This window comes from Culex quinquefasciatus, chromosome 3 (genome assembly GCF_015732765.1).
Source record: "Culex quinquefasciatus strain JHB chromosome 3, VPISU_Cqui_1.0_pri_paternal, whole genome shotgun sequence".
NCBI classification, from domain to species: Eukaryota; Metazoa; Arthropoda; class Insecta; order Diptera; family Culicidae; genus Culex; species Culex quinquefasciatus.
In genome coordinates, this window is record NC_051863.1 from 7,173,866 (window position 1) to 7,201,388 (window position 27,523).

Genomic DNA, 27,523 nt, shown 5'->3' on the forward strand with positions numbered 1-27,523 from the left:
TTTCCACCATTTGGCATGCAAGTTTTTATAAGGTTGACCTCAAGTTCAACAAAGTGGAAACCTTCTGTTTTCAAGAACAAATTTGTTTTCATTTAATTAAAAAAAAAACTAAATGTGAAGATTTTATCTTTGAAATTATCCTTTGTAAAACACTCACTAATTACAGCAAGTTTGTTGGATTTCTGCTTCAAGCTGAATTTTATTAATTTAAATAAACCAGGGGGCTAGACACTTTCTGTTTTATCAAAAAATGCTGAACACTTTAGTTTTGAGTGTCATCTTACGATAGAACTGTTCTACTCTTGCATCCCAAGTACAACTGCACTCACACATTCACACTCATTTATAAAACTGTCAAATCTAACCAAAACACAACACACACACTCACACTCCGAAGAGAAAGTCCATTCCAACTGTCATCGCGTATCCCAAACATAAATGCGCGCCTTCACGCACACCACCAACAACACCCAGTTGCATACACGACAAGTCATGTCAAAATAACACTGCCCGCCTGTATTGGTGTCGCACACCTCTGTTTCGACTAGGAAAAAGTGCTACTTGAACTTTTTTCTTCGTGCGAGCCCCGTTCGACGAATTGTCGCAATCGAGCGCAACTTTTTGTGTAAATATTTACGCCAACTTGTCTCGCCCGAAAGTGGCCAAAGTGCGTGTCAAAGTGCGGTGCAAGTCGTGGCGCGTCCGTCGGAAGTGAAATTGACCGGATTGACGCTGGATTCGGGGCGAAAAGTGGTGTTTTCCGCGCGCAGTGTCTGACGGCCCCCTTTTCGGTAGCGCCCCCTCTAGTAGCAGTAGATTCTTTGCTCTCGTTGACAGAGTGGTTACGCGAGACGCCATTTTAGAATTTTTATTTTGCTTGGCTAACTCGGATTCGGGGGGTTTTGGGATTGTGTTTTGGGTGGAAGAGATGGAAGAGTTCGGGTGCTGAAAATAGTGTTGGATTTTAAAACATTCCGAAATAGTGCTCATCTTTTAAAGTGCAAGGAAGTGTTTCCTTCATAAAAGTGCAAGGGGATGATAGCTGTAAAGCAGAAGAGATGTAGTGGTAGTGGTAGTGGTGAAGTTGATGATGAAGCAAGTCGGAATGAGTGAGGACGAGAGGTGAAATGTTGATTTAGGTAAGAACCGTGAGTGCCTACTTTCAAGTGACCTGAATTTTGCTTTTCGAAATGGAATTTTTATTAGCGACTACTATTTTGTGTGAGTGTGCGAGTTTACGTGCCTATTTAACCAGTTATCCGACAAAGTACAGTTAAGGACCAGAGATTGAATTGCGTTGCAGGAGATTCACCTGATCAAGTGTGTTACCAGCAAAACAGGGTGCATATCTCATTAGATTGAGGTCATGCCCCTTAATGAATGCAGTCATATAAATTCTGTCAATCTGTCTTCTGTCAAAAGTTCTGTCAATTAGGCTTATTTTAAGCATTTCAAAGCTGTTTTATTGCAAATAGACTCGTCAAACGTCATCTGCAGCTCCTTCGTTGGACTGTTGACAACAGTTGCAGTCTACAGCTAATGTGTGTGACCCCTTTTCGGTGCATAATCAAAGAGGAGCTTGTTCACTTTACATTTAGCTTTGCAGTTCAATCTAAATGTGAACAGATGTGTGAAGTTTAAATTGTTATTCCCATTTGGAAATAGAAGACAGACAGATTTGCTTGACAAAAAAAATGATATGACTTGTTTCAATTTTTTGGCTCGTATCAAAACACCTACCAAGGTGCAGAGTTTTATTTTGCTGAATTTCATTTTTCAACCAAACGATATGTGCAAAATATGTACCTTTCCTTTTTTTTGCATTCAAAACTTCCACACATTAACCATGTGTTGGTATCGAAAAATTATAACCCTTTCATCCGAGTGCGCGCACGTGCTGGTGTTGGTGTGTTTTCGGTACATACCTGCATGATACTGCTGCGTGGAGTCTTCCTTCCTCTACCAGACAGAAGCTCGACGTCATCAATTCGGACGGTTTGTTTGCTTTTCACTCGCTTTTCTTGTGCTGCGTCGGATCTGCTGATATCCCGCGCATTTTGACTCCCACTTAAAATCAACAAAAAAAAACAAATGTGTAGCTTAATTAGTTATTGTAAAAAAGCTAACATGAAATGTAAGTGAATAACTTGAAATGGTATAAAGTTATAAACTTTAAAATCAGCACTTTGATCATGGAAATTATGCTGACACATTTTTGAAATATGTTTCGTTTGATAACAAAATAATTCCAAATCCTAAATATCAAATTCTCCCCTAGATTCTTTTTTTAATTAGCAAAAAAATGGCATTTTGGGCCCCCTAGATCCTCCTGAGAGCGCTATATCTTTTTCATGAAGGCGCAGCACAAATCGGAAACTTGGAAAACTTACAAAGTACATAGCTTCTCTTGGGACCTGCTGAGGGCGCCAAATTGTTTAAGGAAGGCGAAATTTTTTAAAGAACTTGTTAGTCGACGACTAACCTACAGCTCAGCCCTGATACCAGATCAGATCAGAAATTGAAATTTAGTGACCATGGAAAATTAATTTCAAGTCGAACTTTATATTTGTCACATCGATTACTCCGTGACGTTACAACGGAGTGAGAAATAGCAAAATTTCGACTCTTTTTGGTGTCATACAAAGTTACAACTCATGTTTTAGTTATGATAAATATTTTACATTATTGATCCAGCTGCTATTGATGATTGGATTATTAAAAATGATTAAATATTTAAAATGTTCGACCTATCAGCGTCGTTTCATTTTGTCAGGGGTATTTCTAAACCCCAAAAAAGCAAAAAAAACCCAAACCAACACCTAAAATTTCTATATTTTAATTTTCCGTCGTGTTTTAAAGAAAAGATGCAAGAACATTTAATAAAATAGGGGAGAGTGAGGAGACTTGATCCCCTTTTTTGTGCCGCACATGACTCTGGCAATTTCTCACAAAAATATGAACTTTTTGTATTAATTGAAAGCTTAAACATTGAACTGTGTATGACTGATAAGGGTTTTTAATCAGATGAACTCTTCGAATCATGCCAAGCTTTTTAAGAAAAAAATATTTTAAACCGGCATTTTCAAAATGTTAGGGGTAACTTGATCCCCCTTTTCAACATTTTGAAGAAATGTTAAGCAAACTGTTTCTTATTCATTCAAACTAGTGACAATAAGTAATAGCAATTTCTCATAAAACCTGCATGTTTGCGTTCAAAATATAACAAGTTTTGTAGGGGAAATATACCCATTTTAATCACACTAAGCCGTTCGACCAATTCTCATCACTTTTGCATTTTCCGCTACTAAATCAACATTTTTAGATACATCAACAATGGAGAGTTGCTTGCTCACTTTTATTTGAGCTATTTGTTACTTTGGAACAGTCAAAAACTCTTTATGAAAGCTGTAATTCATGATCAAAGTGCTGATAGGCCGATAATAGAAATAGGCTGAGAAAGGGCATAGTTCCCCTATGTAATTTTTTTGAAACTTAAAATATTCTTTTTTAGACCAAAATTGAGCATGTTTACAATAGCTGCTAATTTTTGTTTACAAAACATTTGAAAAAAAGGTTCAAACTGCGTCTTGTACAACTATAGAGCAATTCCATGTCAAATAGGGAATCGGTTGTACCGGACCCTCTCCGATTTCAATGAAACTTTGTAGACATGTTATCCTACGCTTATGTAAGCCATTTTTGTGTATATGGAGCCAGTTTGACTCGATAATGACATTTGAGAAGGGCGTAAGTGTTTTATATATTTTTGTCATTCGTAATTTAAACATGTCTATATCTCGATGCCGTGGCATCGTATCAAAAACTGGTCAGAGACAAACTTGTAAGAAATTTGATGGGCTTTCCGAAAAAAATACTGAAAGAAACAAACACGCCACTTTTATGAGATTATTTGATTTTTAAGTTTAAAAGTGAAATTTGAAGGTGAGCCTAAATGCAGGATGGAGCAACTCACTTAAAACAATACACAAATCATTTACTGAAACTGTTTTTTTGAAAAGTGAAAAAAAATTGAAAACCAAATACGGGAATCGATTCTCCAGACAATTTTACATAAAAGTTTTCATATTGGCCATTGTCCTAAGTCCAATCCTTGTGAAGTTAAGTTGGTTTTTAAGCCTCGTTAATAGTTTTACCGGAAAGCTCGTTCAATTTCCCATAAGATTGTCTCTAACCACTTTTCGAAATAACTCGTTTTTTGATGATTTGAGCTAATTTACTATCCAGGTTACTACCATCCACTGAACTACACTGAAAAAAATATTCTCTTTTCAATTACGAGCGATGCAATTAGCTCATAACTTATCATTTTTATTATAGCTGATAAAAAATCATGTAATAGGTTGGAAATGAAGAAATATCATCAGGGTGTAGTATTAACAGTCAATTTTAAGAGAATGCATGCAAAATATGTCTTTTCTTACCATTTTTCACCAGAATTTGAAAATTAAAATGACTTGTTGTGCTTCGAATCCCGGACATCGATAAAAGCTGATTTTAAATCCGGACACTTTTGCTTCGAATTCCAGACACTCGTTTTTGCTAATGAATCGCACAAATTTGGACTGAAATGTTAGTGAATGGCATTCTTTAGGTCTCAAATAAGCTGTTAACATCAAAACAATCGATAGTTTATATAAAAATTTTCTTGAATTTGAGGAAATTAAAACCATAAATATCTGCTTTGCCTTTCCGGTGCTTCGGTCGCCTATGAAATATTTCACGTGAAATGTTTCGCATTTTTGGTAATCTTGTAATTTAATTTTTTTTATTTATTTTTTTTGACATTAACTACAGTTTTTCGTCGTTATATCCAAATAATTAATAAAACAAGATGAGGTGTCCGGGTTTCGAAGCGTCCGGGAATTCGAATCATGACGTTATCTGTGAGCCCATACTTCCAATTGAAATGTGGTCAAGGACAATCTTATGGAAAATTTGACGAGCTTTCCGGTAAAAATATTTACGAGACTGAAAAACCAAGTCTGTCATAAAGAAATTGTTAAAAACCATAATAAAAACATTTTTTCAACATTTTTATTTTTAAAACCGCTGTAACTTCACAAGGATTGAACTTAGGACAATGGTCAATATGGAGACTTTTATGTAAAATAGCTTGGAGAATCGATTCCCGTATTCAGTTTTTATAAATTTTGACGTTTTGAGCACTTTTCAAAAAAATAGTTTCAGTAAATGATTTATATATTGTTTTAGGTGAGTTGCGCCATCCTGCATTTTTATTGAGTCTTTTTGTAACATCTTAGGCCATGTTCACAATAATTTTGAACGAAAAAAATCGTTGGCTCACCTTCAAATTTGACTAATAAATTTAAAAATCAAAAAATCTGATAAAAGTGGCGTATTGCGAATGTTTAACTTCATGTTACCGGCTCACATCTCTCTTCTTAATGTCTCGATACTCTCGACGATACACCACTGAATGCCATCTTGGTTTACATATCGAGATGTTTAAAGTGCAACATGGAGTTAAACTTTCTGTCAAGCTTCTGTGAAGTTTTCCATGACAGCTGCGAATGTTTGACTACATGTTACCGGCTCACATCTCTTTTTATTTTCTCGATTCCCATATCTTCGGATGCATTTTTGGGGTTATTTTTAAACCCAAAATAAATTAATTAAAAAACGAGATTCGACTTTCGAAAAATTTCAGAATATGGAAAAGGTTTGGTGAAATATAATCTGATTGGCATAATTTCATCTTAGTATACCCAAACAAGTTGGCGATAGGTAATATTTCATGCAAAGTTATCCTACGCATAACAAATACGCCCCTTACAAATAAATTTCCAGCAATAAATTTGACGTGTTAATCCCGGGGTCCCACATCAACTCAACAGTTCATTTGTCACATCCCTCACTTTCCACACACCACCGCTCTCTGCTCCTTTACCGAGAGAAAAAAAGGACTTTTTGTCGGGTCTCCCTGCCGTGAAACTTCCGTACCTGGAGTCAATTTCACGATCCATTTTTATCCTTTCTATGAGCTCCGGGAACTCCGGGTAGAAATCATGAGAAATGGATGATTTTGAGTGGCGGTGAAATGGAACCGACCCTATAACCCGTTTGCTTCTATCCCAGAAGCATGCAAAAGTGGAAATTTCGCAACGGAAAGGCTTTAGTGGGTTTTTTTTCTCTTGATTTATAGCTGATTTAGGGAAGAGAAAGGTATTAAGTATTGAATGGAGTTTTAAGGGTAATTCAAAAGAAAAAAAAAGTTTTCTGAAAAAGTTGTTGTTTACACTTTTTTTCGATTTCCAGCAAAAATACCTTCTACCTTTTTTTAATAACCTATCAATTTCCTAGGAAAAGGAACCCATTCACAGCATTAAAAAGAACCCCGCAAAAAAAAAGTTTCCAAAAGAGTGAAGCACGTGTCCTCACGTGCCAACACTGGGATCCCATCCTGGCTCAACTTTTCTATTTCCCAGACAGGACGAGAAAGTGATTTCTCTGCAATAAATACACAGGAAAGAGCACAACACACACGTACACTTTACCGACCATCATAAATCACTTTTGAGCTTCCTGGGCTTGGGTTGAAATGGGTTGGCCGGTGCGTGCTAATGGGCTCCGGCAAGGTCATTCTGGGGATTATTTCACCTCGAAGAAGCCATCTGTTGCACCATGAGCTGGAGGAGCAAGTGCTGGAACATGAGTTGTTGAACCGTTTCGATACAGTTTTATGGGCGGTCGAGATGCAGGGTCAAGGTCACGAACATGAGATGAATGTGTCTGATTTCAAACTTATCGATATCAATTGAATTTATGCAACGTTCAGAAAGAAGGCAATATCTAGAAGCTTTCATCTAGACTTTTATTTTGTGCAAATTTAAGCATTAAATTGTGATTGATGATGATAAAAATAGGTGAAATATCCTCAGTTGAAGTAGTGTTGACTGTAGAAACGACTGCAAAACTCGCTAATCAATATAAAACCTCGATATCTTAAATATTTCCAGAGATGCTGAAAGCAAGAATAAAAGCAATTTAAAAAAATCCCCATGAGAAAATGTCAGATCACATGTTACAAGTACATTATTTCGCAATATATTTAAATATTCCCTTTCCCCTCTTCTTTCAGGACTATCAAGATGCGGTACAGTAGTTTCACCATCAAATAAGCAGAAAATACAGAAAAAAAAACTCTTAAGTAAAAGTAATCGGATTCAACAAACGGACCAAACCGTAAACAATAGAATCGCCCGAAACGGGTGGGAATAACCACACGTGGTCAGCTGTGATTAAGGGGGTCGCGCGCGTCTATAAAGGAAGAATCTTTCTAAGCGTGAACTAGGGAAAAAAATGACCACGGTCAAAACGAACCCGGTGGACTCGAAACCCCCCGGCAAGTCCCCGCTGTCGTCTTCGTCATCCTCCTCCTCCTCATCGGACTCGGACGATGGGTCGGACTCGTCGTCGGATTCCGACTCGTCGACCTCGGTTGCGTCCACCAACAAGACCAGCAGCAAGCAGGGCACCGGGGGCGATAATGGCGTTGGCGGAGGAAGTGGAGACAACCAACAGTTGCAGCATCAGCAACAACAGCATCAACAGCAGCAGCAGCAGCAGCAATTCAGCGTTATGAGGTATTGTATCAGTTGAGAGAATTTAATTATATTTCGAGATAGAACCTTGGACTAAGCTATTTTTACCATTGGTCTTAAGTTTGGTCCGGATTTGTTGCAAAAGTCTTAGTTCAATCATTTAAACTTGCGATTCAACTTGTGAAATCGATGCAGTTTAGTTGCCACTTATGCTCAGTGATTGCTCTAAATTTAAAAGAACTCGTCAGTCAGCCTGTCATACACGGCATTACGAAGCGACCGCCAGTGAACGCACACGAAGTTGAAACCAGGGGGGCGACATCTATATCTCACTACAGGCAGCTCGCCCGTTTAGTAGTGAGTGTAAGCTCTGCGTAAAGAAGGTGTCAAGCTAAAAAGTGACCCAATTCGTTTGGTGTTAACCCATCGGGGTTTCAGTGTATCGAGAAATTAAAAGTGAGAGTGTGTGCAACATGGAGTTAAACTTTATGTGCAGTTGGTGTGAAGATTCCCATGGAACTTCGAAAAGTTTAACTCCATGTTGCACGCACACACTCTCACTTTTAATTTCTCGATAAAAAAATCAAAAATATGTATGGTTAGAGCATCTCCAGCGCTGGTGGCAAACATCTAAGCCAATTAAATTTGCACCCTACGTCGACCCCACCGCAGTACCTCTCGCGGTAGCAAATTTGCTCTCACCCAGTCAAATCAATCCAAATTCTGAAACGGAATCTAATTAGAATCGTATACAAATTCCGTTTCAAACGCAACAACAACACGGAACCGGTTGTTGCGTTTGAAACGGAATTTGTATACGATTCTAATTAGATTCCGTTTCAGAATTCGGATTGATTTGACTGGGCAGTTCTTCCGGATTTCACTTTGCTACCCGATATTCAGCCTGTTTGCTATCGCATCAAATGGAATTATGCACGGAAAAATCGAATCAAGCACGGAACAAATTTAAAAAATTATAAAAAATTATAAAATTTAAAAAAAAAATAAGGAAATTAAAAAAAAATATTTCATTTGTTTATACTGCCGTTCCACGCATAATTGTCCCATGTCAGTTTTTGACGATTTTGACTTTATGCCATTTTGAAGTTTAGTCTGATGTGTACTTTAAGAAAAACACATAAAATCTGGTACTTTGATCGGAAACTCATCAAAAACAACACCAAGTCTGTTTGTCCCATCGTTGAACTTCTACGCATAATTGTCCCACCAAGTATTTTCTTACACGGAATCATTAGTTTTACTCAGCATTATGCCTTGTTTACCTGTTGTATAGCAAGAGGATCACAAATAAGGTTGATAAACTGCTAACTGGGACGATTAGGGACACATAGGGTGAATAGGAACCCACGGGACAATTATGCGTAGAAACACAGAAATCGGTCGAAAAATTTCAATCGCGTTTTTCTCAGTTGCACTTTTTTGAACATGGGACAATTATGCGTAGAACGGCAGTATAGGACCTAGAAGTCTAGCAGATTTTTAGATGTCTGCTCTGGTTGGTTAGAGCAAACATGAACAAAATTAAAAAATTCAAACTTTAGAAAACCAAAAAAAAAATTCAAAGATAAAAAAACCATAATTTAAACACTCAAAATTAAAAAAGGGGAAAATTTGAAATTCTTAGATTTCAAAATTATGTTTTTGAAATTGATAGATTTTCTATTTGTTTTAATTTGTTGAAGATTTATTTTTAATTTTATCTCCTTTTTAATTCTGTCTTTTTCGTTTTTATGTGAAAATAATTTCTTCATTTTACTTTTTTTTAATGAAAAAAAAATCAATCAATTGAGCTCGGTATTCATGTGCCGGATGCAAATTTGTTTTGCACCCCAGCGCTGCAAATGCCCTTACAGAATGATAGTCATTAGGTGCGTACCTTTGCCCTGCTCTTGGGCCATCTTAATTTACATATTTTTGCCTTCCTCTCCTTACTGAGGAAAGGCTATAAAATCACTCGAACCACCTTCACTTATACATATCGACCCAGAATCATGTTCTGAGCAAATGTCTGTGTGGATGTGTGTAGGTGGGTGGACAAAAATAGTGTCACTCGATTATCTCCGGACTGAATGAACGGATTTTGACCGTATTAGTCTCATTCTATCCGTCTTGATGTCCCATAGGTCTCTATTTAAAATCAACAAGTTTAGTTAAGTACTTCAGAAGTTATGCTGAAAAAATGATTTTTGCGTATGTCCGGAAAATTGTAAAAAGGGTGGTTTTTGCAAGAAAACCTATCGTGTTATACATTTTCAGAAAGGTATTAAAAACCCCTTTCCAACGGGTCCAAAACATTGAAGATCTGACAACACTATCAAAAGTTATTATCACTTAATTGTTAATTATACGACAGTCGGATCTCAGATATTTCAATAAAAATGATGTCCGGGTCCATCATGCGACCTTTCAAGACCTTTCAAATGAGCCTAAAACATCGAAGATCTGACAACCCTATCAAAAGTTATTAGCACTAAAGATATTGTGATAAAAATATTGTCTGAATCTTCCATGCGAACTATCGTTGGATAAGTTTTTTATCAGACCTTGCCGATGAGCCAGAAATATTGAAGGTCTGCGAACCCTATCAAAAGAAATGAGTAATAAAGTTGATATGTTAAACATGTTTAGAGAGAATGTTGCTTATTTTACTGAATGTATTGAATTTATGAATGTGAGGAAGGCACCAACCATCTAATGGTGGATTAAGTAATTTTTTTTTTATTTTCTGTATGGACAGCTAACAAAATTACATGATCGAACCAATTATGACTCCCCTAAAGTTTTAACCAAAAAACGAATGTGATCTATTCCATATTAGCAGAGATCTTTTCAAGTTTCCCCATTCTACTCGAGATAAATTAGTAAATATAAAAATAACACTCTAAATTGATGAACAAGATATAATGTAGAGCATTTTATGCAGCTTGCTGCATAATATCACTAAATTTAATTAAAATATGTTCGTCATAGCACAAAATTTAATCATATGTCGATCGCCCGATAAAAGCTTTTGATTAAAGGCCCACACTTTGTGTGACCTTGTGGCTTCCCACACGATTAAATCAATCAGCGATGCTCGTGAGACCACACAGCTGCGGTTTCCATGATTGCACCCGCGTTTGGCACGCGCTAATTAACCATTGAGTCGAATCCTTTTAAAACAAGTGCTTATTAAATCTCACCACCATCTCTCGTTTCTCTCCCTCTCCAAATTTCCCCAGCTCCGACAGCGCCGGCCTACGTATGAAAATCGCCATCCCCCGAAATCAATCCAACTCGACGCCAACGCCGTCTCCTTCGGGGGGCAACACATCGAACCGACCCGGATCGACGACGACCCTCGGTGACGCTGGCAAGTCCCCGGCGGTCAACAGTCCCGTGCCGCCCAAGGCGACGGACGACGGATCTTCGCCGAGCAAGCCCGAATCGAGCCGCGCGTCGACCCGCAAAGCCAGCAAGAGCGAGTCCAGCTCGGACAGTTCCAGCTGCTTCACGAACAGCTGCAGTGACGATGAGGAGGACAGCGATAGTAGCAGTTCCGGGCATCACAAGAAGGATGGGTCGACGTCGAGTCAGAAGAAGCAGAAGTTTGTCAAGAGGAAGAAGGTGAGGTTCTGAAGTGATAGTGATGTTCTGGGGGTTTAATCAGCTATCTCTTTGATTCTAGGCGAATCGTAGCGTATCGACGAGCAGCAGCAGTGACGGCAGTGATGACTCCAGCGATTCCGACAGCAGCAGTGACGGAGACGTCGCCAACGGCGCGCCGTTGTCCATGTCTACGCCAGCGAAGCCAGTCGCTGCGTCGCAGCCAGTTGCGATGCCGGACGCAGACGCTGGATCGTCGTCGGATACCGAGCTTCCAGCGCTGGTGAACGCAGCCATAATGCGAGTCGCCGAGAGTGGCTCGGACGGCGAAAGCACGGCAATGCCGCAATACACGTCAAGCTTGCTGCGGGACTTTGTGGCGAAGACGGCCATGCTTGGGGCGGGTTCTTCTGAGTCCGCAGCTGCGTCAGCAGCGCCGTCCTCGACGGATCTACACAAAATTAAGACTGAAATGCCCGCCGCTGTTCAGAACTCGGCCGGCGCCGTCAATGGTGTGGCGGTCAAGGCGGCGACAGCCGCGGCAATCGTGCCGATCAAACGGCGAGGTCGACCTCCCAAATCTGCCTTAAATGCGGCTGCTGCAGCAGCGGCCAAAGCTCCCACGCCGACGGTCAGTGAATCTCCCGATTCTGGGATCCTGTCGACGCACAGCTCGACGGGATCGCCGAAAACGGAAAAGAAGACGGCTTCGGCTGCGCCGACTCAGAAGCGAAAACCGGTAGATTGTGAACCTAGTGGAAGTGGTGTTAAACCTGTCGTGGTGGCCCCACTCAACAAGTACACGATTGCCAGCTTGGACCGTAATACGTACGCAACGGAACGGGTGCTGTACCCGCCCAGGGGAAAGAAGAAACTCGGGCGTCCAGCGAAGGAAAAGCCGCAATCGGTCGCCGAAGACAATCTGGATCCGCTTTGGAAGAAGATCGACATTAGCAAAAAGTTTCACGAACCAAGGTTGAGCGGATACAAGAGTGACGGCGGCCACTCGACAATCTGCTGCAGCAAACGGCTCGCGTCGCAGAGTGGCTACATCAGCGATTACGGCGGCCATCGGCGAAGCCGACTGTCCGGATACAAGTCGGATTGTAGTACAAAGTCTCGCAAGAGTTGCGGCTACAAGAGCGATTACAGTGTAAAGGCGAAGAGTTGTGGGTATCGGAGCGATTGCAGCACCCGGCATCGGAAGCAAGTTCGGCGAAAACGCCGCAAGAAGCTGGCGCCGAACAACAACAACCTGAACAACAAAAACTTTAACAACCAGAGCAGCAAGTCGTCGAGCGTTAGCGAGCAGGATATTCTACAGTTGGCGGGGCTAACGCTCGGAAGCACAAGTGAGGAAAGCAGCAGCAGCCAGGAGTCACTGTCGTCGATTAACACGACCACGCCGTTCAGTAAAGTACTTCGAATCTCCCAGGAACAATCTCCGGTTAAAAGTTCCATCCCAACGCTGCTAACGGCAAAGAACCGAGCGAATCCGCTGCTTCCAATCAACAACTTCAAGGGAATTTTCTCATCGATCAGCCGATTCGGCAGCCAGGACACGTTCGGCTCCAACGTCGGCCCCAAGAACTCGTTCGCAACCTTCCTGAAGAGCAACCGCAGCCAGAAGGACAACGGAAAGGTCAACGTTAAAAAGCTGCCCCTTTCAAAGGCGAACGTTATCAAAAACTCCGAGGAGTGCAGCAAACGTTTCCAGCGATCAACCAGCCAAGATCTGCTCAGTCGAATCACCAACGCGGACGTCCCGAAACCCTCCCCCGCCAAATCCGTCTGTTCGAAGCGAAGTCGCCGCAAGAGCTGCCAAAGCGACAAGCTGGACACGGGCTCTGTCAAGAGTTGCGGCACGATCCGCCAGAGGCGTTTGAGCACGATGAGTCGGTGCAGCAGTCGTTCCGCGGGCTCACGACACCCGTGGAGGAAGAAAAAACGAAAGCGCTTACGATCGAACTCGGTGGCGGGGAAAACTTCGGCGGACGTCAAGATGAGCCTGGAGGTGGAACGGCTCAGCGAGTCGTTTGGCACCCAGTGCCGGATCAATCTGGCGAGAGATGGCTTGCTGGGGATTGGGGCGGCTGCGTTGGCGGGTGCGGCTGCGAAGAATCAGCAGAAGGGACGGTCAACTAAGAAGCGAAAGGCGTCGGAGCACGTGGAATCGCCGTCTTCGACGGCAGCGGGGACGAAGCGGAGGAACAAGAAGTCTGTACTGACGCAGAGTCCCGACGATCACAAGTTGCCGCTGAAGAAGCGTCACTACCTGTTGAGCGAACAAACTGCGAAGAGCAACGACAGCGGAGCGGACGAGGGCAAGAGTCAAGCGGTGGTGAATCCGTGCGTTGCACGGGTTGCGGTGGCCACGGCTTCAACCTCGTCAGCTGCTTCGACTTCGGTAGCGAAGGCAGTCACCCCGAAGAAGCGGCACTTGCTTAAGGTACCAGAGGCTATGATTCCCGAGGAGATTGTGCAGATCAAGTCGAGCGATTCTCCGCTGACGGTGGATCCGAAAACGGTTGAAAGTGCGGCCACCGAAACGACTTCCGGAAGCAAGAAGAATGACGCCATAGCTCGCAAGAAGAACCGACTTGAAGGTCTTTTGTCTCGAATACAGCCTACGGCGACGGTCACCGCCATTCTGGCGGACAACAACATCCTGGCGTCGACAAGCCACCGATCTACACCTCCAGCCCGTCCAACGGTGATCCAATCTTCCGCGACTTCAGCGCCAACCTCAACAGCTTCCATCACAGCTAACGCCCCACCCCCAGGAATATTCGAACCAACGGTAGACCTAGAACTATCGATCCCCACCTCGATCCCTTCGCTGATCGCGAAGGTAGAACTGCTGGACTCCCCACGCCTCAAGGAAGGCCTGTCCAAGCTGGACGGCGATGACGCCGCGAAAAAGAATTCCGAGCGAATGATCGAGCAGCTGCTCACAAAGACCGGCGCCCATCTGCTGCTGAAGAAGAAGCGCAAGAAGCCCAACCGTACCGGCTTTCCCACCGTCAAGAAGAAGAAAAAGAAGACGATCGAAAAAGAACCCGCCGAGGAGGAGGTCAAGCCGGAGGTGGTCGGACCGGAACTGTTTGATTCTTCGAATCTTACTCGGCACGTTCCGCCGGAGACGGACAAGGGCAAAGATAAGCGGGGCACGACGACCAAGGATCGGCAGTCCGCGAAGAACTGCGATCGCGTTCCGAAGGAGGGCGAACCCACGGACAGCTTCATCGAGCGCAACTCCCGGCCGAGGCTGTCCGTGGTGAGCCTGGAACGGCTGCAGGGTAAGATTCCGTTGACTGGAAAGGACGCGGGTTGTTCTACCACGACTCCGCCGGCCACGGGGGCCGGCAGGGGGAAGAAGGGATCGTCCTGTGAACTCTCGTCGGTTTCGCTGGCGGAGCGAAGGCATTTAAGGGCAAAGTCACGGGATAACAATGACTTGGTGGAGAAAGATCCAAAAATGAAAGAGAAAAAGTCTCGCGTGGATGTTCCGGTTGTTGGGAAATCCAGCAAGAAGGATCTTCCTCCTGAGAAGCCGATCAAACTGAAAGAGAAGCAAAAGGAGTTGGATCCATTGCCGAACATGACAAAACCAAGCGAAAAAATCTCCAAGCATCTTCCGGACAAAGAGAACAAAAAACAAGCCAGCGTTCCGCCAACTGTCAACAAACCCAAACCCATCCAAGTAGACGAAATCCCGCAGCCACCGCCCATCCCATCCCTCCCCGCTCCACTCCGCCGAACGCGAAGCAGCTCGATCGCGCTCGACCCATCCGAGTTGGCCAGGAAACCCACCGAAATCCCCCTCAAAAACGCCGTCATCAAGCTGCAACCGTGCGTCCTGTCCAACGATGATTCCGACTCGCTCGACTCGATGCCCCTGCTGAAGCGCCTGCAAGCCCGCTCCATTTCCCGTCAGATCCAGCAGGAGCTCCCACCCGTCATTTCACCCCCTAAGACGCCATCCCGTCCGCGGGGTCGACCCCGGACGGCATCACCCGCGATCGCAAACTCCGACACTCCGGCGCCGATTCCGGTCACTCCCACGCTGTCGGAGCAGCTCAGTAAGTTGCGCCGTTCGCGGATGAGTGTCGTTGATACGGCGCGAAGGGTTCACCAGCAGGAGCAGTCGGAAGTGGTGCCCGTTTCACCTTCGGTGAAGGAAACGCGATCGGCAGCGGCGAGGAAGAGTTTCTGCAAGGACGTGACGGAGCAGCAGTTGGAGATACCGTCGGTGAAGATTGTTATTTCGAAGCGGGATCAGAAGGCGGTCGCGAGTGCCGTGGCGGAGAAGGAGCTGGACAAGGAGCGAAGTCCGGATAGGTCTAGGGCGTCGGTACCGAAGTTGAAACGGGGTAAAAGTGATGAGATCGAAGGGGAAAAGTCTACCAAGAAGTTGAAGCGGGATGTGGAACCACTACCACAACAGCAGGCGGTCGTTCCGCTGGTTCCGGTAGACATGCAAAACTTTGACATTGAAGAGTCGATTACGCAACTGTCGAAGATTCAGCCAGCTTCGTCAACGGAAGATCTGGAACACGATCCTCTACCAGCGGACGAAGGACCGGCGGATTACTTCCGCGATGAAACACCTTCACCACCGGTTACGGATGGTAAAAACAAGAAGGTGCCCCGCAAGAAGTATATCACAGCCGGGTTGTTTTCGGACTGTTACAAGGACGACGGCAAAGGGTCCGGCCGGAGTGGACCCAAGGTGCAACCGGAATCGCTCCTCCCACCCCCGGCGTACTGCGAGCGCTTCCTACGTCGTACTCAGCGTGACTTCCAGCTGCCGTACGATCTCTGGTGGCTGCACGAAAACGGACGAATGCCCGGACGACACTCGGTGCCGAGCTGGAACTACCGGAAGATCCGCACCAACGTGTACTACGACGTCAAACCGAATCCGTCCAGCGATCATCCGCAGTGTAACTGCAAGCCGGATAGCGGCTGCCAGGATGATTGTCTCAACCGGCTGGTGTACGTGGAATGCGTTCCGGAGAACTGCCCATGCGGAGATCGCTGCCAAAACACCAAGATCCAACGGCACGAGTACGCACCCGGCTTGGAACGGTTCATGACCGAGCTCAAGGGCTGGGGCATCCGCTCCAAGGAGGGTGTCAAAAAGGGCTCCTTCATCATGGAGTACCTCGGAGAGGTCGTAACCGAGAAAGAGTTCAAAGAACGCATGCGAACGATCTACCTGAACGACACCCATCACTACTGCTTGAACCTGACCGGCGGTTTAGTCATCGACGGACATCGCATGGGCAGTGATTGCCGCTTCGTCAACCACTCGTGCGCTCCCAACTGCGAAATGCAAAAGTGGTCCGTCAACGGACTGTTCCGGATGGCGCTGTACGCGTCCCGTGACATCCCCCCGCACGAGGAGCTCTGCTACGACTACAACTTCTCCCTTTTCAACCCATCTGAGGGCCAACCCTGCAAGTGCGGCGCCGAACAGTGCCGAGGCGTCATCGGTGGCAAATCCCAACGTGTACGCCCTCTCCCAGCCTCCTCAACAGCCACCACCACCGACACAACGAAAAAAATACCGGAAACCGGCCCAACATCTTCCACCACCAACCCAGCAGTCTCCACCGAGCAAAGCCCGCGCAGCGCAGCCCGGTCCCGCAAACGCCAAGCCAAAAAGAACGCTCCCCTAACCCAACTGAACGGTCAACCCCTCCCGAACTTTGTCTCCCCGACCGTCAAAGAGCGCGCCCTGATCGTCGAGCATCACTGCTTCCTGATGCGGAATCTCAACAAGGTGCGCAAGCTGAAGGATCGCTCGCCGGAACATGGGGGCACGCAATCGTCGTCGAGTCCGGCGTTGGGAGGACAGGGGAAACCGTCGCTAGCGTCGCAGATGTCTGCGCTGCGATGTCCGCGGAATATCCGAACCCGCGGGCTGGCCTTTGTCGAGGATGATCCGGAGCTGGAGAAGATTGCGAGGATTGCGGTCGCGCTGAAGGAGATTTGTATCGAGATGGCGACGTTGAAGGGTAAGATTTGCCATGTTTGACCAGAATTTATTTTTTTAAACTTTAGGAATTTTGTAAAATTTAAAATATTTTAAAAATAAGATTAATTTTAGAAATTTAAGGAATTAAAAAAAGAGAATCTTAAGAATTTTAAAAATTTAAGGAATTAAAAAAAAGAGAATCTTAAGAATTTTAAAAATTTTAAAACCTTTAAAAAAATTAAGAATTTTAAGAACTTTAAGAATTTTAAGAATTTTAAGAATTTGAAAAATTTAAAGAATTTTAAGAATTTTAAGAATTTTAAGAATTTTAAGAATTTTAAGAATTTTAAGAATTTTAAGAATTTTAAGAATTTTAAGAATTTTAAGAATTTTAAGAATTTTAAGAATTTTAAGAATTTTAAGAATTTTAAGAATTTTAAGAATTTTAAGAATTTTAAGAATTTTAAGAATTTTAAAAATTTTATAAATTTTAAGAATTTAAATTTTTTTAAGAATTTTAAGAATTTTAAGAATTTAAAGAATTTTAAGAATTTTAAGAATTTTAAGAAATTAAAGAATTTAAAGAATTTAAAGAATTTAAAGAATTTAAAGAATTTAAAGAATTTAAAGAATTTAAAGAATTTAAAGAATTTAAAGAATTTAAAGAATTTAAAGAATTTAAAGAATTTAAAGAATTTAAAGAATTTAAAGAATTTAAAGAATTTAAAGAATTTAAAGAATTTAAAGAATTTAAAGAATTTAAAGAAATTAAAGAATTTAAAGAATTTAAAGAATTTAAAGAATTTAAAGAATTTAAAGAATTTAAAGAATTTAAAGAATTTAAAGAATTTAAAGAATTTAAAGAAATTAAAGAATTTAAAGAATTTAAAGAATTTAAAGAATTTAAAGAATTTAAAGAATTTAAAAAATTTAAAGAATTTTAAGAATTTTAAGAATTTTAAGAATTTTTAGAATTTTAAGAATTTTAAAAATTTTAAGAATTTTAAGAATTTTAAGAATTTTAAGAATTTTAAGAATTTTAAGAATTTTAAGAATTTTAAGAATTTTAAGAATTTTAAGAATTTTAAGAATTTTAAGAATTTTAAGAATTTTAAGAATTTTAAGAATTTTAAGAATTTTAAGAATTTTAAGAATTTTAAGAATTTTAAGAATTTTAAGAATTTTAAGAATTTTAAGAATTTTAAGAAATTTTAAGTATTTTAAGAATTTTAAGAATTTTAAATTTTTTAAAAATTTTAAGAATTTTAATAATTTTAACATTTTTAAGAATTTTAACATATTTAAGAATTTTAAAAATTTTAAAAATTTTAAGAATTTCAAGAATTTTAAAAATTTTAAGAATTTCAAGAATTTTAAAAATTTTAAGAATTTTAAGAATTTTAAGAATTTTAAGAATTTTAAGAATTTTAAGAATTTTAAGAATTTTAAGAATTTTAAGAATTTTAAGAATTTTAAGAATTTTAAGAATTTTAGGAATTTTAAAAATTTTAAGAATTTTAAGAATTTTAAGAATTTTAAGAATTTTAAGAATTTTAAGAATTTTAAGAATTTTAAGAATTTTAAGAATTTTAAGAATTTTAAGAATTTCAAGAATTTTAAGAATTTTAAGAATTTTAAGAATTTTAAGAATTTTAAGAATTTAAAGAATTTTAAGCATTTAAAGAATTTAAAGAATTTAAAGAATTTAAAGAATTTGAAGAATTTTAAGAATTTTAAGAATTTTAAGAATTTTAAGAATTTCAAGAATTTTAAGAATTTTAAGAATTTTAAGAATTTTAAGAATTTTAAGAATTTTAAGAATTTTAAGAATTTTAAGAATTTTAAGAATTTCAAGAATTTTAAGAATTTTAAGAATTTTAAGAATTTTAAGAATTTTAAGAATTTTAAGAATTTTAAGAATTTTAAGAATTTTAAGAATTTCAAGAATTTTAAGAATTTTAAGAATTTTAAGAATTTTAAGAATTTAAAGAATTTTAAGCATTTAAAGAATTTAAAGAATTTAAAGAATTTGAAGAATTTTAAGAATTTTAAGAATTTTAAGAATTTTAAGAATTTTAAGAATTTTTAAGAATTTTAAGAATTTTAAGAATTTTAAGAATTTTAAGAATTTTAAGAATTTTAAGAATTTTAAGAATTTTAAGAATTTGAGGAATTTTAAGAATTTTAAAATTATAAGAATTATGAAAATTATAATAATTCTAAAAATTATAAGAATTGATAAAATATAAGAATTATAAGAATTTTTAAGAATATTTAGAATCTTTAAAATTTTCAGTTTTTTTTAGAATTTTTAGAAAATGATTAAGAGAACTAATTCTCTGGAAATTCTAAAATTTCAAAATTTTACGAGATTTTAGAAGTTCGAAAATGTTTAGAATTTTCAGAATTTACCTAATTTTTAGAAATTTCAGTAATTTATACAAAATTTAGACACTTTTTTTGGAATTTCAGTGTTTTCCCAATTATCAGAATTTGTAGAATGTTCAGCATTTACAAAATTTTCAGATTTTCTAATGTTTTTAAAAGTAATTCTTAGAATTTTTAGTATTTTTATTATTTTAGATTTTTTTTTTAATTTTTAATTTTTTTTTAATTTTTAGATTTTTTTTTATTTTTTCAAATTTTTAGTTTTTATTGATTTTTTTTTAAATTTTAGAATTTTTAAAATTTGTTAAATTTTTAGAATCTTTAGAAATTTATATTTTTTAGAATTTTTAGAATGTTTCAAATGTTCAGCACTTTCATAATTTCAAAAAATTAATTGTTTTTTTTATTTTCTGATTTCTTAGAGTTTTTAAAATTTTTATACTTCTTAATTGTCTATTTTTTTATAATTTTCATAATTAAAGATTTTTTTTTTGTAAATGTTAAAACTTATAATTTTTAAGTTATTATTTTTTAGAATTTTCAGCATTTTAGAATTTTGAATTTTGTCGTAAAATTTCAACCATGTAACTACTTTTATTTCTTTTCCAGACGAGCGCAGTCAACCGTTCCTAAACCGACTGGCACTTCCAAACAAGAAGAAGGTCCCGCTGTACTACGAGCGCATCCCAAAGCCTATCGACCTACCGCACATTCAGTCCAACATTGAGCAAGGAACGTACAAACAGCCGAAGGTGTTTGAGGACGATCTGCTCATCATGTTCAGCAATGCGGTCAAGTACTACGGGATCAGCTCGCCGGAGGGCGTTGCGTCGGAGAAGCTAAAGGAGCATTACTACATCTGCAAGCAGCGTCAGGTGGAGAAGCTGATCGCTTACGTGGGCGAGCAGAACGAACTGCTGCGAGGGTTCGTTCCGAAGACGGAACCGGTGCCGGTGGTGGTTACGAAGAAGCGTGGGAAATTCAAGCAGGAACAGGTTGAGGACATCATTCGCTGCATCTGCGGACTGTTCAAGGACGAAGGGTTGATGATTCAGTGTTCCAAGTGTTTGGTTTGGCAGCACATTGAGTGCACGAAGGCCGATCCGGCCGTGGAGAACTACTTGTGTGAAAAGTGCGAACCGCGGAAGGTGGACTATGAGATTACGCTGAACGAGTTTACGGAGGAAGGCTATCAGTACTACATTTCGTTGCTGAGGGGAAATTTGCAAATCCGACAGACGGATACGGTGTACGTGCTGCGGGACATCCCGATGAGTCCGGATCCGAACGATCCGAAGGTGCAACCACGAAAGCATACTTACGAAACCATTGGCAAGGTGGACTACGCCGAGTGTGACATCTTCCGGGTGGAGAGCCTGTGGAAGGACAAGGAAGGACGCCGCTTCGTGTACGGTCATCACTACTTGCGGCCACACGAAACGTACCACGAGCCAACGCGACGATTCTACCCGAACGAGGTGATGCGGGTTCCGCTGTACGAGGTTATTCCGATCGAGCTGGTCATCGATCGGTGCTGGGTGCTTGATCCGACCACGTTCTGCAAGGGCAGACCGGTGGACAGCTCGGAACCGCACGTGTACATCTGCGAGCTGCGGGTCGACAAGAGTGCGCGACTGTTTTCCAAGATTTCGCGCCACACCCACCCGGTGTGCATGAAATCGTACGCATTCCACAAGTTCGAGGAGAAGCTGAAGATTTCCAAGACCTTCGCGGTGAGTGACATTAGGTGAAGCTTGTAAAGCAAAAGCCTCTTCGACTAGGAAAATCAAAAACAGAACTCCTAATTCCTAACAATTACCTTTCACTTTTCAGCCTCACGATCTTGGTTCGTTGGCACATCTGCTGGCCGCAAAGGACAACCGCAAGAAGGGAAGCAAAAAGGACGATAGCAATTCAGTCGCTTCGAGCGCATCCAACACCACTCCGAAGAAGATGACCCCGGTGATGCAGCTTCTACCTCCTCCACCAAAGGTAAGTGGTCGTGGCAAAAATTCCATCAACTCTGCATTCAAACACGCTACATTCGCTACCATTTTTGTCCTTGATCACGCTCACATAACCGCATGGTGTCGATTTCTGGAAAATGTTCGGGAATTGGCAGTGAATTTTTAAGGATTTCTCAGTGTTCAAATTCATGGATATGTTCTGAACGTCACCATTATTTTCAAATTTGTTAGACTTTCACCAAATTTCCGTCAAACTCCCCAGAAGAGGGTCCATTGAATTTCTTGATCTTGATTTTTTATTCAAAATATCTAAAATTTCTTGAATTTTAGTTTTTTTTTTAAATTCTAGAATTGTTTTATTTTGTTGTAATTTTTGTATTTCTTGATTTTTTTTATTCACAGATTTCAAGAATTTCTTAAACTTCTCCAAATTATTGAATTTCATTATTTTTTTTTGGCTACTAAGAATGTTAAAACTATTTTGACTATTTTTAAATTTTTTGAATTTCTTGTTTTTATATTTTTTTTGTGCCTTTTTAAAACTTAAATTTTTTGCTTTTTATATTATCTTGAATTTTTGGAATTTTTAGATTTTTTTTTTATTTTAAATTTATTATCTTTTTTTTAAATTGCTTGAATTTCTTAAATTTCTAGTATTTCCCGTTTTCTTATATTTTCTGAGTTCTTAAATTTCGTGAATCTTCAATTTCTTTTATTTTTGGAATGTTTTGTGTATCTTAAATTTCTGGAATTAATTAATCTCTTGAATTGTTCAAATTACTTGAAATTCTTAAGTTCCTTAAATTCTTTATTTTTTTTTATTTCTATAAGTCGATGATGAGGAATTTTGTTTAGCTTTTTGAATTTCTTTATTTTTTTGGATTTTTTTGATTTTTTGAATTTTGTGAATTTTTTGAATTTCTCGATCTTTTTGATTTTTTTTTAATTTCTTAAATTTCTTAAATTTCTTGAAATTCTTAAATTTTTTGAATTTCTTGAATTTCTGGAATTTGATGAATTTCTTGAATTTCTTGAATTTCTTAAATTTTTTGAATTTCTTGAATGTCTGGAATTTCTTGAATTTCTTGAATTTTTGAATTTCTTAAACTTCTTAAATGTCTTGAATTTTTTGAATTTCTTAAATTTCTTGAATTTCTTTAATTTCTTGAATTTCTTGAATTTCTTGAATTTCTTGAATTTCTTGAATTTCTTGAATTTCTTGAATTTCTTGAATTTCTTGAATTTCTTGAATTTCTTGAATTTCTTGAATTTCTTGAATTTCTTGAATTTCTTGAATTTCTTAAAGTTCTTGAAATTATTGAATTTTTTTGAATTCCTTGAATTCCTAAAACTCTTAAACTAACTGATTTTTTTTATTTAATTTTATAATTTTTTTTTTAAGTTTCTAGAATTATTTTTTTTAAATTTCTTGATTGTTTTTAATATTTTGCTATTCTGGAATCCGCTTTGTTTTTATTTGTGGATTTAAAATAATAATTCTTTAATTTTTATAAATTGACATAAATTTCTCGTATTTCTCAAGTTTGTTAAATTCTATGAATGTTTGTTTTTTTTTTTACAAAAAAAAGACTTGAATTATAATTATTCAATTTATTTGTCCCGAATGTGGTTGCAATAAATAACATTCAAATAACAGGTTCAGAAACAATAACAAATAATTTGGTGAGGTCTGGCGAAAGTCAGGGAATTGTTTATTGGAATTTGAGTCGACACCATGTTAAAACCGCACATAAATCGGTCATCTGGCTTAGTACACACATACGCTTAGAATCACCTCAATCCTAAAATCACCCGCCGTCGCCGTATTGTGATAACAGAATTTCCCCTTTCTTATTCTTTCTCCTTCCGTTTTTTTATATGTAAATGTTGTGTACATAAAGACTGATAGCAGCAGTTCCGAAGGAGCGCTCTCACTACCTTTAACCGAGGTAAATTGAATGCTCCCGCCAACAAAAAAGAATGCTAGCAAAATGTGTTAATATAAAATGATTTAATAAAATCAATTATACATTTGTCACAACATTAAAAAAAATTTCTCTCCGTGCACACACAGACCCTCGCGGAAAAACGCAACCGGCTGGAGGACGTGCTGGGCCGGCTGATGACAAAGCTGAACGCCAACCCGGCGGCCCTTCCGGTGGTGGACATTAGCTACCTCCTGACCGGTCGGGGCGCCCGGCTGCGCAGGACCATTGCGAACGCCACGCCCGTGCCGCTCATTTGAGAGTGGGTTAAAAAGCGCAAAAAACGGCGCAAATGGAAACGTTGCTACGATTGAACGGACGGATTCGACAACGCTGGACGACGACCAGGACAACGGCCAAGTAGGCCGTTTCATCGAATTTATGTACATAACAACAACAACAACAACACACGGTGCGCCGCAGGCCTTGTACGGTGTTTACATTTAAGGTTATGTTTATTCGCTGACATTAAGTTATTTAATTTATTTATTTCACCCATACAGAGTTTTGTTTAGAACAAATAAATATTGTTTTTGTTTATATTTTTGTCCTGTGTTACTTCTTAGCGATACGTTTCTTCTTTTGCTTTTTTAAGAGAGTTCTGGTAGTTTGAGGGCTACTAGATTAGGCAATTTTGTTGATTTGATTACATTTATCAGTAACGTTTTAACAGATTTCTGATTTAAAAAAATCAAACCTTATAATAACTTATAGAACGTTGACAATTCACACCCGAATGTGGACAAGTATTAACATTAACCGCCGAAGTACTGTAGGACATTTGGAATCTGGCTTATGTAGTTGAATCTGCAAGCGTCAAACAATGAACACCACACGCATAGAGCTTTCTGTTAGTGGGAGAGCAGCAAAAAGTAACAAAAAATCCCTCTTTAAAATGCTATCGGGAAAAGGACTGAATCTAAAGATAGTGATCGATAGGACTAGGCTGAAAAATTAATATACATTAGGACGATCGAATAGTATGGAGCGGAGCAGAAGAGAGCAGATTTTTTAATACTTGAAGCTATTTAATACGTTGAAAAAGAAAACTATCCCGCAGCTGATACAAATATATATTATTACAGATAGATACAATCACTTACAAACTCACATACACACACTCACTCACATTTTGATGCAGAATGAACAGCTGTATATATTAATGAAATTAAAACAGAATGAAATAATTTTGAAAATCTGGAGTTTTGCTTGTATCCGAAAAGACCATTGCATTTCATTCCGAAAGGTGGAAATGGTTTCACCGTCGGTTTAGCAGTTCAGTTATCCGAAACTTCGATTACCTATCCAAAAGTTATTTTTCAGATCTTTTCGAAAACAATATTTTTAAAAAACTTAATCAAGACTAACATTGCAATATTAAATATAAATGGCCCTTTAAAAAAACAAAAAGGCAATAGCATATTGCATGAAGTTTTCAAAAAAAAAAATATTTTCAGGAATGGACAAAAATAGACACTATTTTAAAGAGTTAAAAAAACGGAATTTTTTGTCCAAAATTTAACTTTGAGTGGCTATATTTTGAAAACGTAATAAAAAAAAGATGAGAGGGTTTGTCTCCTAAAACATATAAAAAAATACAAATAATAAAAAATAGAATTTGAGAAATTGAATTTCTGTGAAAAATATCAAATAAAAAATCACTATTTTTTTCGTGTACCTATTTTTTCTGATCAGTCCTCATCAATCCTACAATTGATCCGAAATTCCTTCAAAAGTTACAGATTTTCGAATATTTACGTATCATTTTTGTGTGGATAGCAGGGTTACAAGAAAAATTTAAAATTGTGAAAAATCTCAAGAAATACCCCCAGGATTTAATCCTTAGGCAAAATAAGTATCTGTGCTAATTTTGAGCCAAATCGGTGGTTTAAGGTTTGTTTTTTAATGTTGAAGCACGTCCGTAGTTGAAGTTTATGTATATGCAGAAAAACACAATTTCAGTATTTTTGTGCCAAGTGGTGCTGATCTCGCCCAAAATTGCCCAGATGTGAGATTCTTCTAGGAAATTCAATTTGCTACAACTTTGTCGAAGGGTGCAGAAGATCCGAGTTGATCCTGATGAGTTAGTAGCAATGCGATGAAAATAAATCAGCTTATATATTTGAAAGTATATAAGGGGTATATATGTAGGAAGTAAATAAGAAAATACTTTTTTTACTAAAAAAAAATACCAAAAGTCAGGATCAACTCGGATCGTTTTGCACAAAGTTGTAGGGAATTGAATTTCCTACAAGAATCTCACACTTGGACAATTTTGGGGCGAAACTCGCGCCACCTGGCAAAAAATACTAAAACGATGTTTTCTGCATACATTTTTGCAATTTTTCCCATATAAACTTCAACGATAAAAAGCGACCCATAAACCTTAACCGATTTGGTTCAAATTGGCACAGATAGATATTTTTACTTATAAGGAATCGAGTTTTTGCGAAAATTGACGAAAATGTCCGTTTTTGGGACCACCCTATCACGGTGTAGGCCCGAACGGAGAACTTTTATTTTCGGTTTAGGTTCATTTGAAATGGAATTGCTGTATGCAAAGTTTAAAAATACGAATGTTCAATATAATATTCGAAACCCAAAATAGAAATGCGACTCTACGTCAAACCCGCAGAATCAAGATAAAAATTGCTCTGATATCACTCAAATTTAGCATTAAAGTTCCAGCAAATTTCAAAAGAAAGGTGATTAGTTGATGAACTGAAAACATTCATAGATCTAATTAAAATGTTAATTGCTGATTTGAAGGTCTCTGAAGATCTCACATCTAAACATATGAATCTCTGATTTTTCAATATGTTTTATGTAATATATTAAAATATGGTGAGTATCTATTGAAAAAAAACGGAATTCAGAATACTAATTGGCATTAAGAATTATGCGTCTCAAGCAAACCGTAATCCATTTCGATGGAGTAGCATGATACTTTTAGCACGGCATGATACTTTTAGTCCGTGCTTTTAGTTCGATTGATTAACCGAAAATGATTTTTTTTTCTTCAAACAATTATATCTGAGAATCTTGTTAATGCCGTGGTAACATTTCAATAAGGCGAATCTGCATTGGAGGATAGACTGCTTGTTTACAAACGCAGATTCGCCCTATTGAACTGTTACTACGGAATGGATATTTAACATTTAAGGGTAAGTTATGAAAATCATTCTGAAAAATCTTAAAATAATATTTTCAGCTGTGAGCTCTTTGGCCTAGAGACCTTTAAATAAGAAATCAGCAGTTCTCTACGAAATCGGTCTTTTTTCTTAATTTATTTTTTGGAGACTAACATTTCGAAAGGGCGAAATATTGAATGTTTGGCTCTTTTGAAATGTTGGTCTTGGTTTAAAAATTTTGAAATAATTTTTTTTTTCGAAAAGATCGGAAAATTTCACGAATGTTTCATGTTTTAACATTGTAAATCAGACCATTAGTTGCTGAGATATCGACGTTAGAAGATGGTGGGTCGTTTGGGTGATACTTGAAAAACATCAATTTACATATTTTTAAACCTTTGCATGGCAATATCTCAGCAACATTTTTGGACAAAAGCAAAGGCCAGCAGAGCCAACCAAGACCCCTACACAATCCCCTTTCCCTTCCCAAGCCGTGTCTTTTAACATCAATCCTTTCCCTACTAACCCCGAGTAGGCCGCGGGTAATCGGCTCCGCTCCCACTAAGATTTACACACAAGATCCTCTGTAATTATTAACTCAAATGTAATTACAAAAGCCGACTCGGTCCTAACCAGGTCCCAGTACCGAAAAGGACCTAATAAAAATAATTTTATGAAAAAAAATATATATCTCAGCAACTAAGGGTCGTATCAACAAAGCAAAAAAAAATGATAAGAATTTCCTCAGTTTTTCAAAAATATTTTTTTCAAAAGTGGGCAAACATGGGCACTAATTTTAAAAAATGAATAACTGCGACTTTATTTAATAAAGTTGCCTAAAAATGGCTATAACTTGAAAATTTCACTAAAAAACTTTTTC

General features: G+C 38.7%; 1 protein-coding gene across 2 annotated transcripts; it reads left to right on the forward strand.

The window, feature by feature from the left end:
- The first annotated feature begins 551 nt into the window (after positions 1–551).
- Positions 552–24,556, forward strand: LOC6032232 (histone-lysine N-methyltransferase ash1). 2 transcript variants are annotated; one of them, XM_038266463.1, is made up of 8 exons: positions 552–1,139; positions 7,121–7,625; positions 10,826–11,210; positions 11,272–17,212; positions 20,170–21,293; positions 21,394–21,552; positions 23,429–23,476; positions 23,602–24,556. In XM_038266463.1, exons 2-8 carry the CDS (start codon positions 7,342–7,344, stop codon positions 23,770–23,772), a joined length of 8,112 nt encoding a protein of 2,703 aa, XP_038122391.1. In that variant the 5' UTR covers positions 552–1,139; positions 7,121–7,341; the 3' UTR covers positions 23,773–24,556. The 2 variants fall into 2 exon arrangements, with proteins under 2 accessions (XP_038122391.1, XP_038122392.1); XM_038266464.1 differs by lacking the exon at positions 23,429–23,476.
- The last annotated feature ends 2,967 nt before the right edge of the window (positions 24,557–27,523 follow it).

Excerpts from the sequence above, each read along its gene's own strand:
- LOC6032232 (XM_038266463.1), top strand. The coding sequence starts at position 7,342 with ATGACCACGGTCAAAACGAACCCGGTGGACTCGAAACCCCCCGGCAAG. Across the intron at positions 17,213-20,169 it reads CGAGATGGCGACGTTGAAGG|ACGAGCGCAGTCAACCGTTC; the intron begins GTAAGATTTGCC and ends TTTCTTTTCCAG. Across the intron at positions 21,553-23,428 it reads TTCTACCTCCTCCACCAAAG|ACTGATAGCAGCAGTTCCGA; the intron begins GTAAGTGGTCGT and ends GTGTACATAAAG.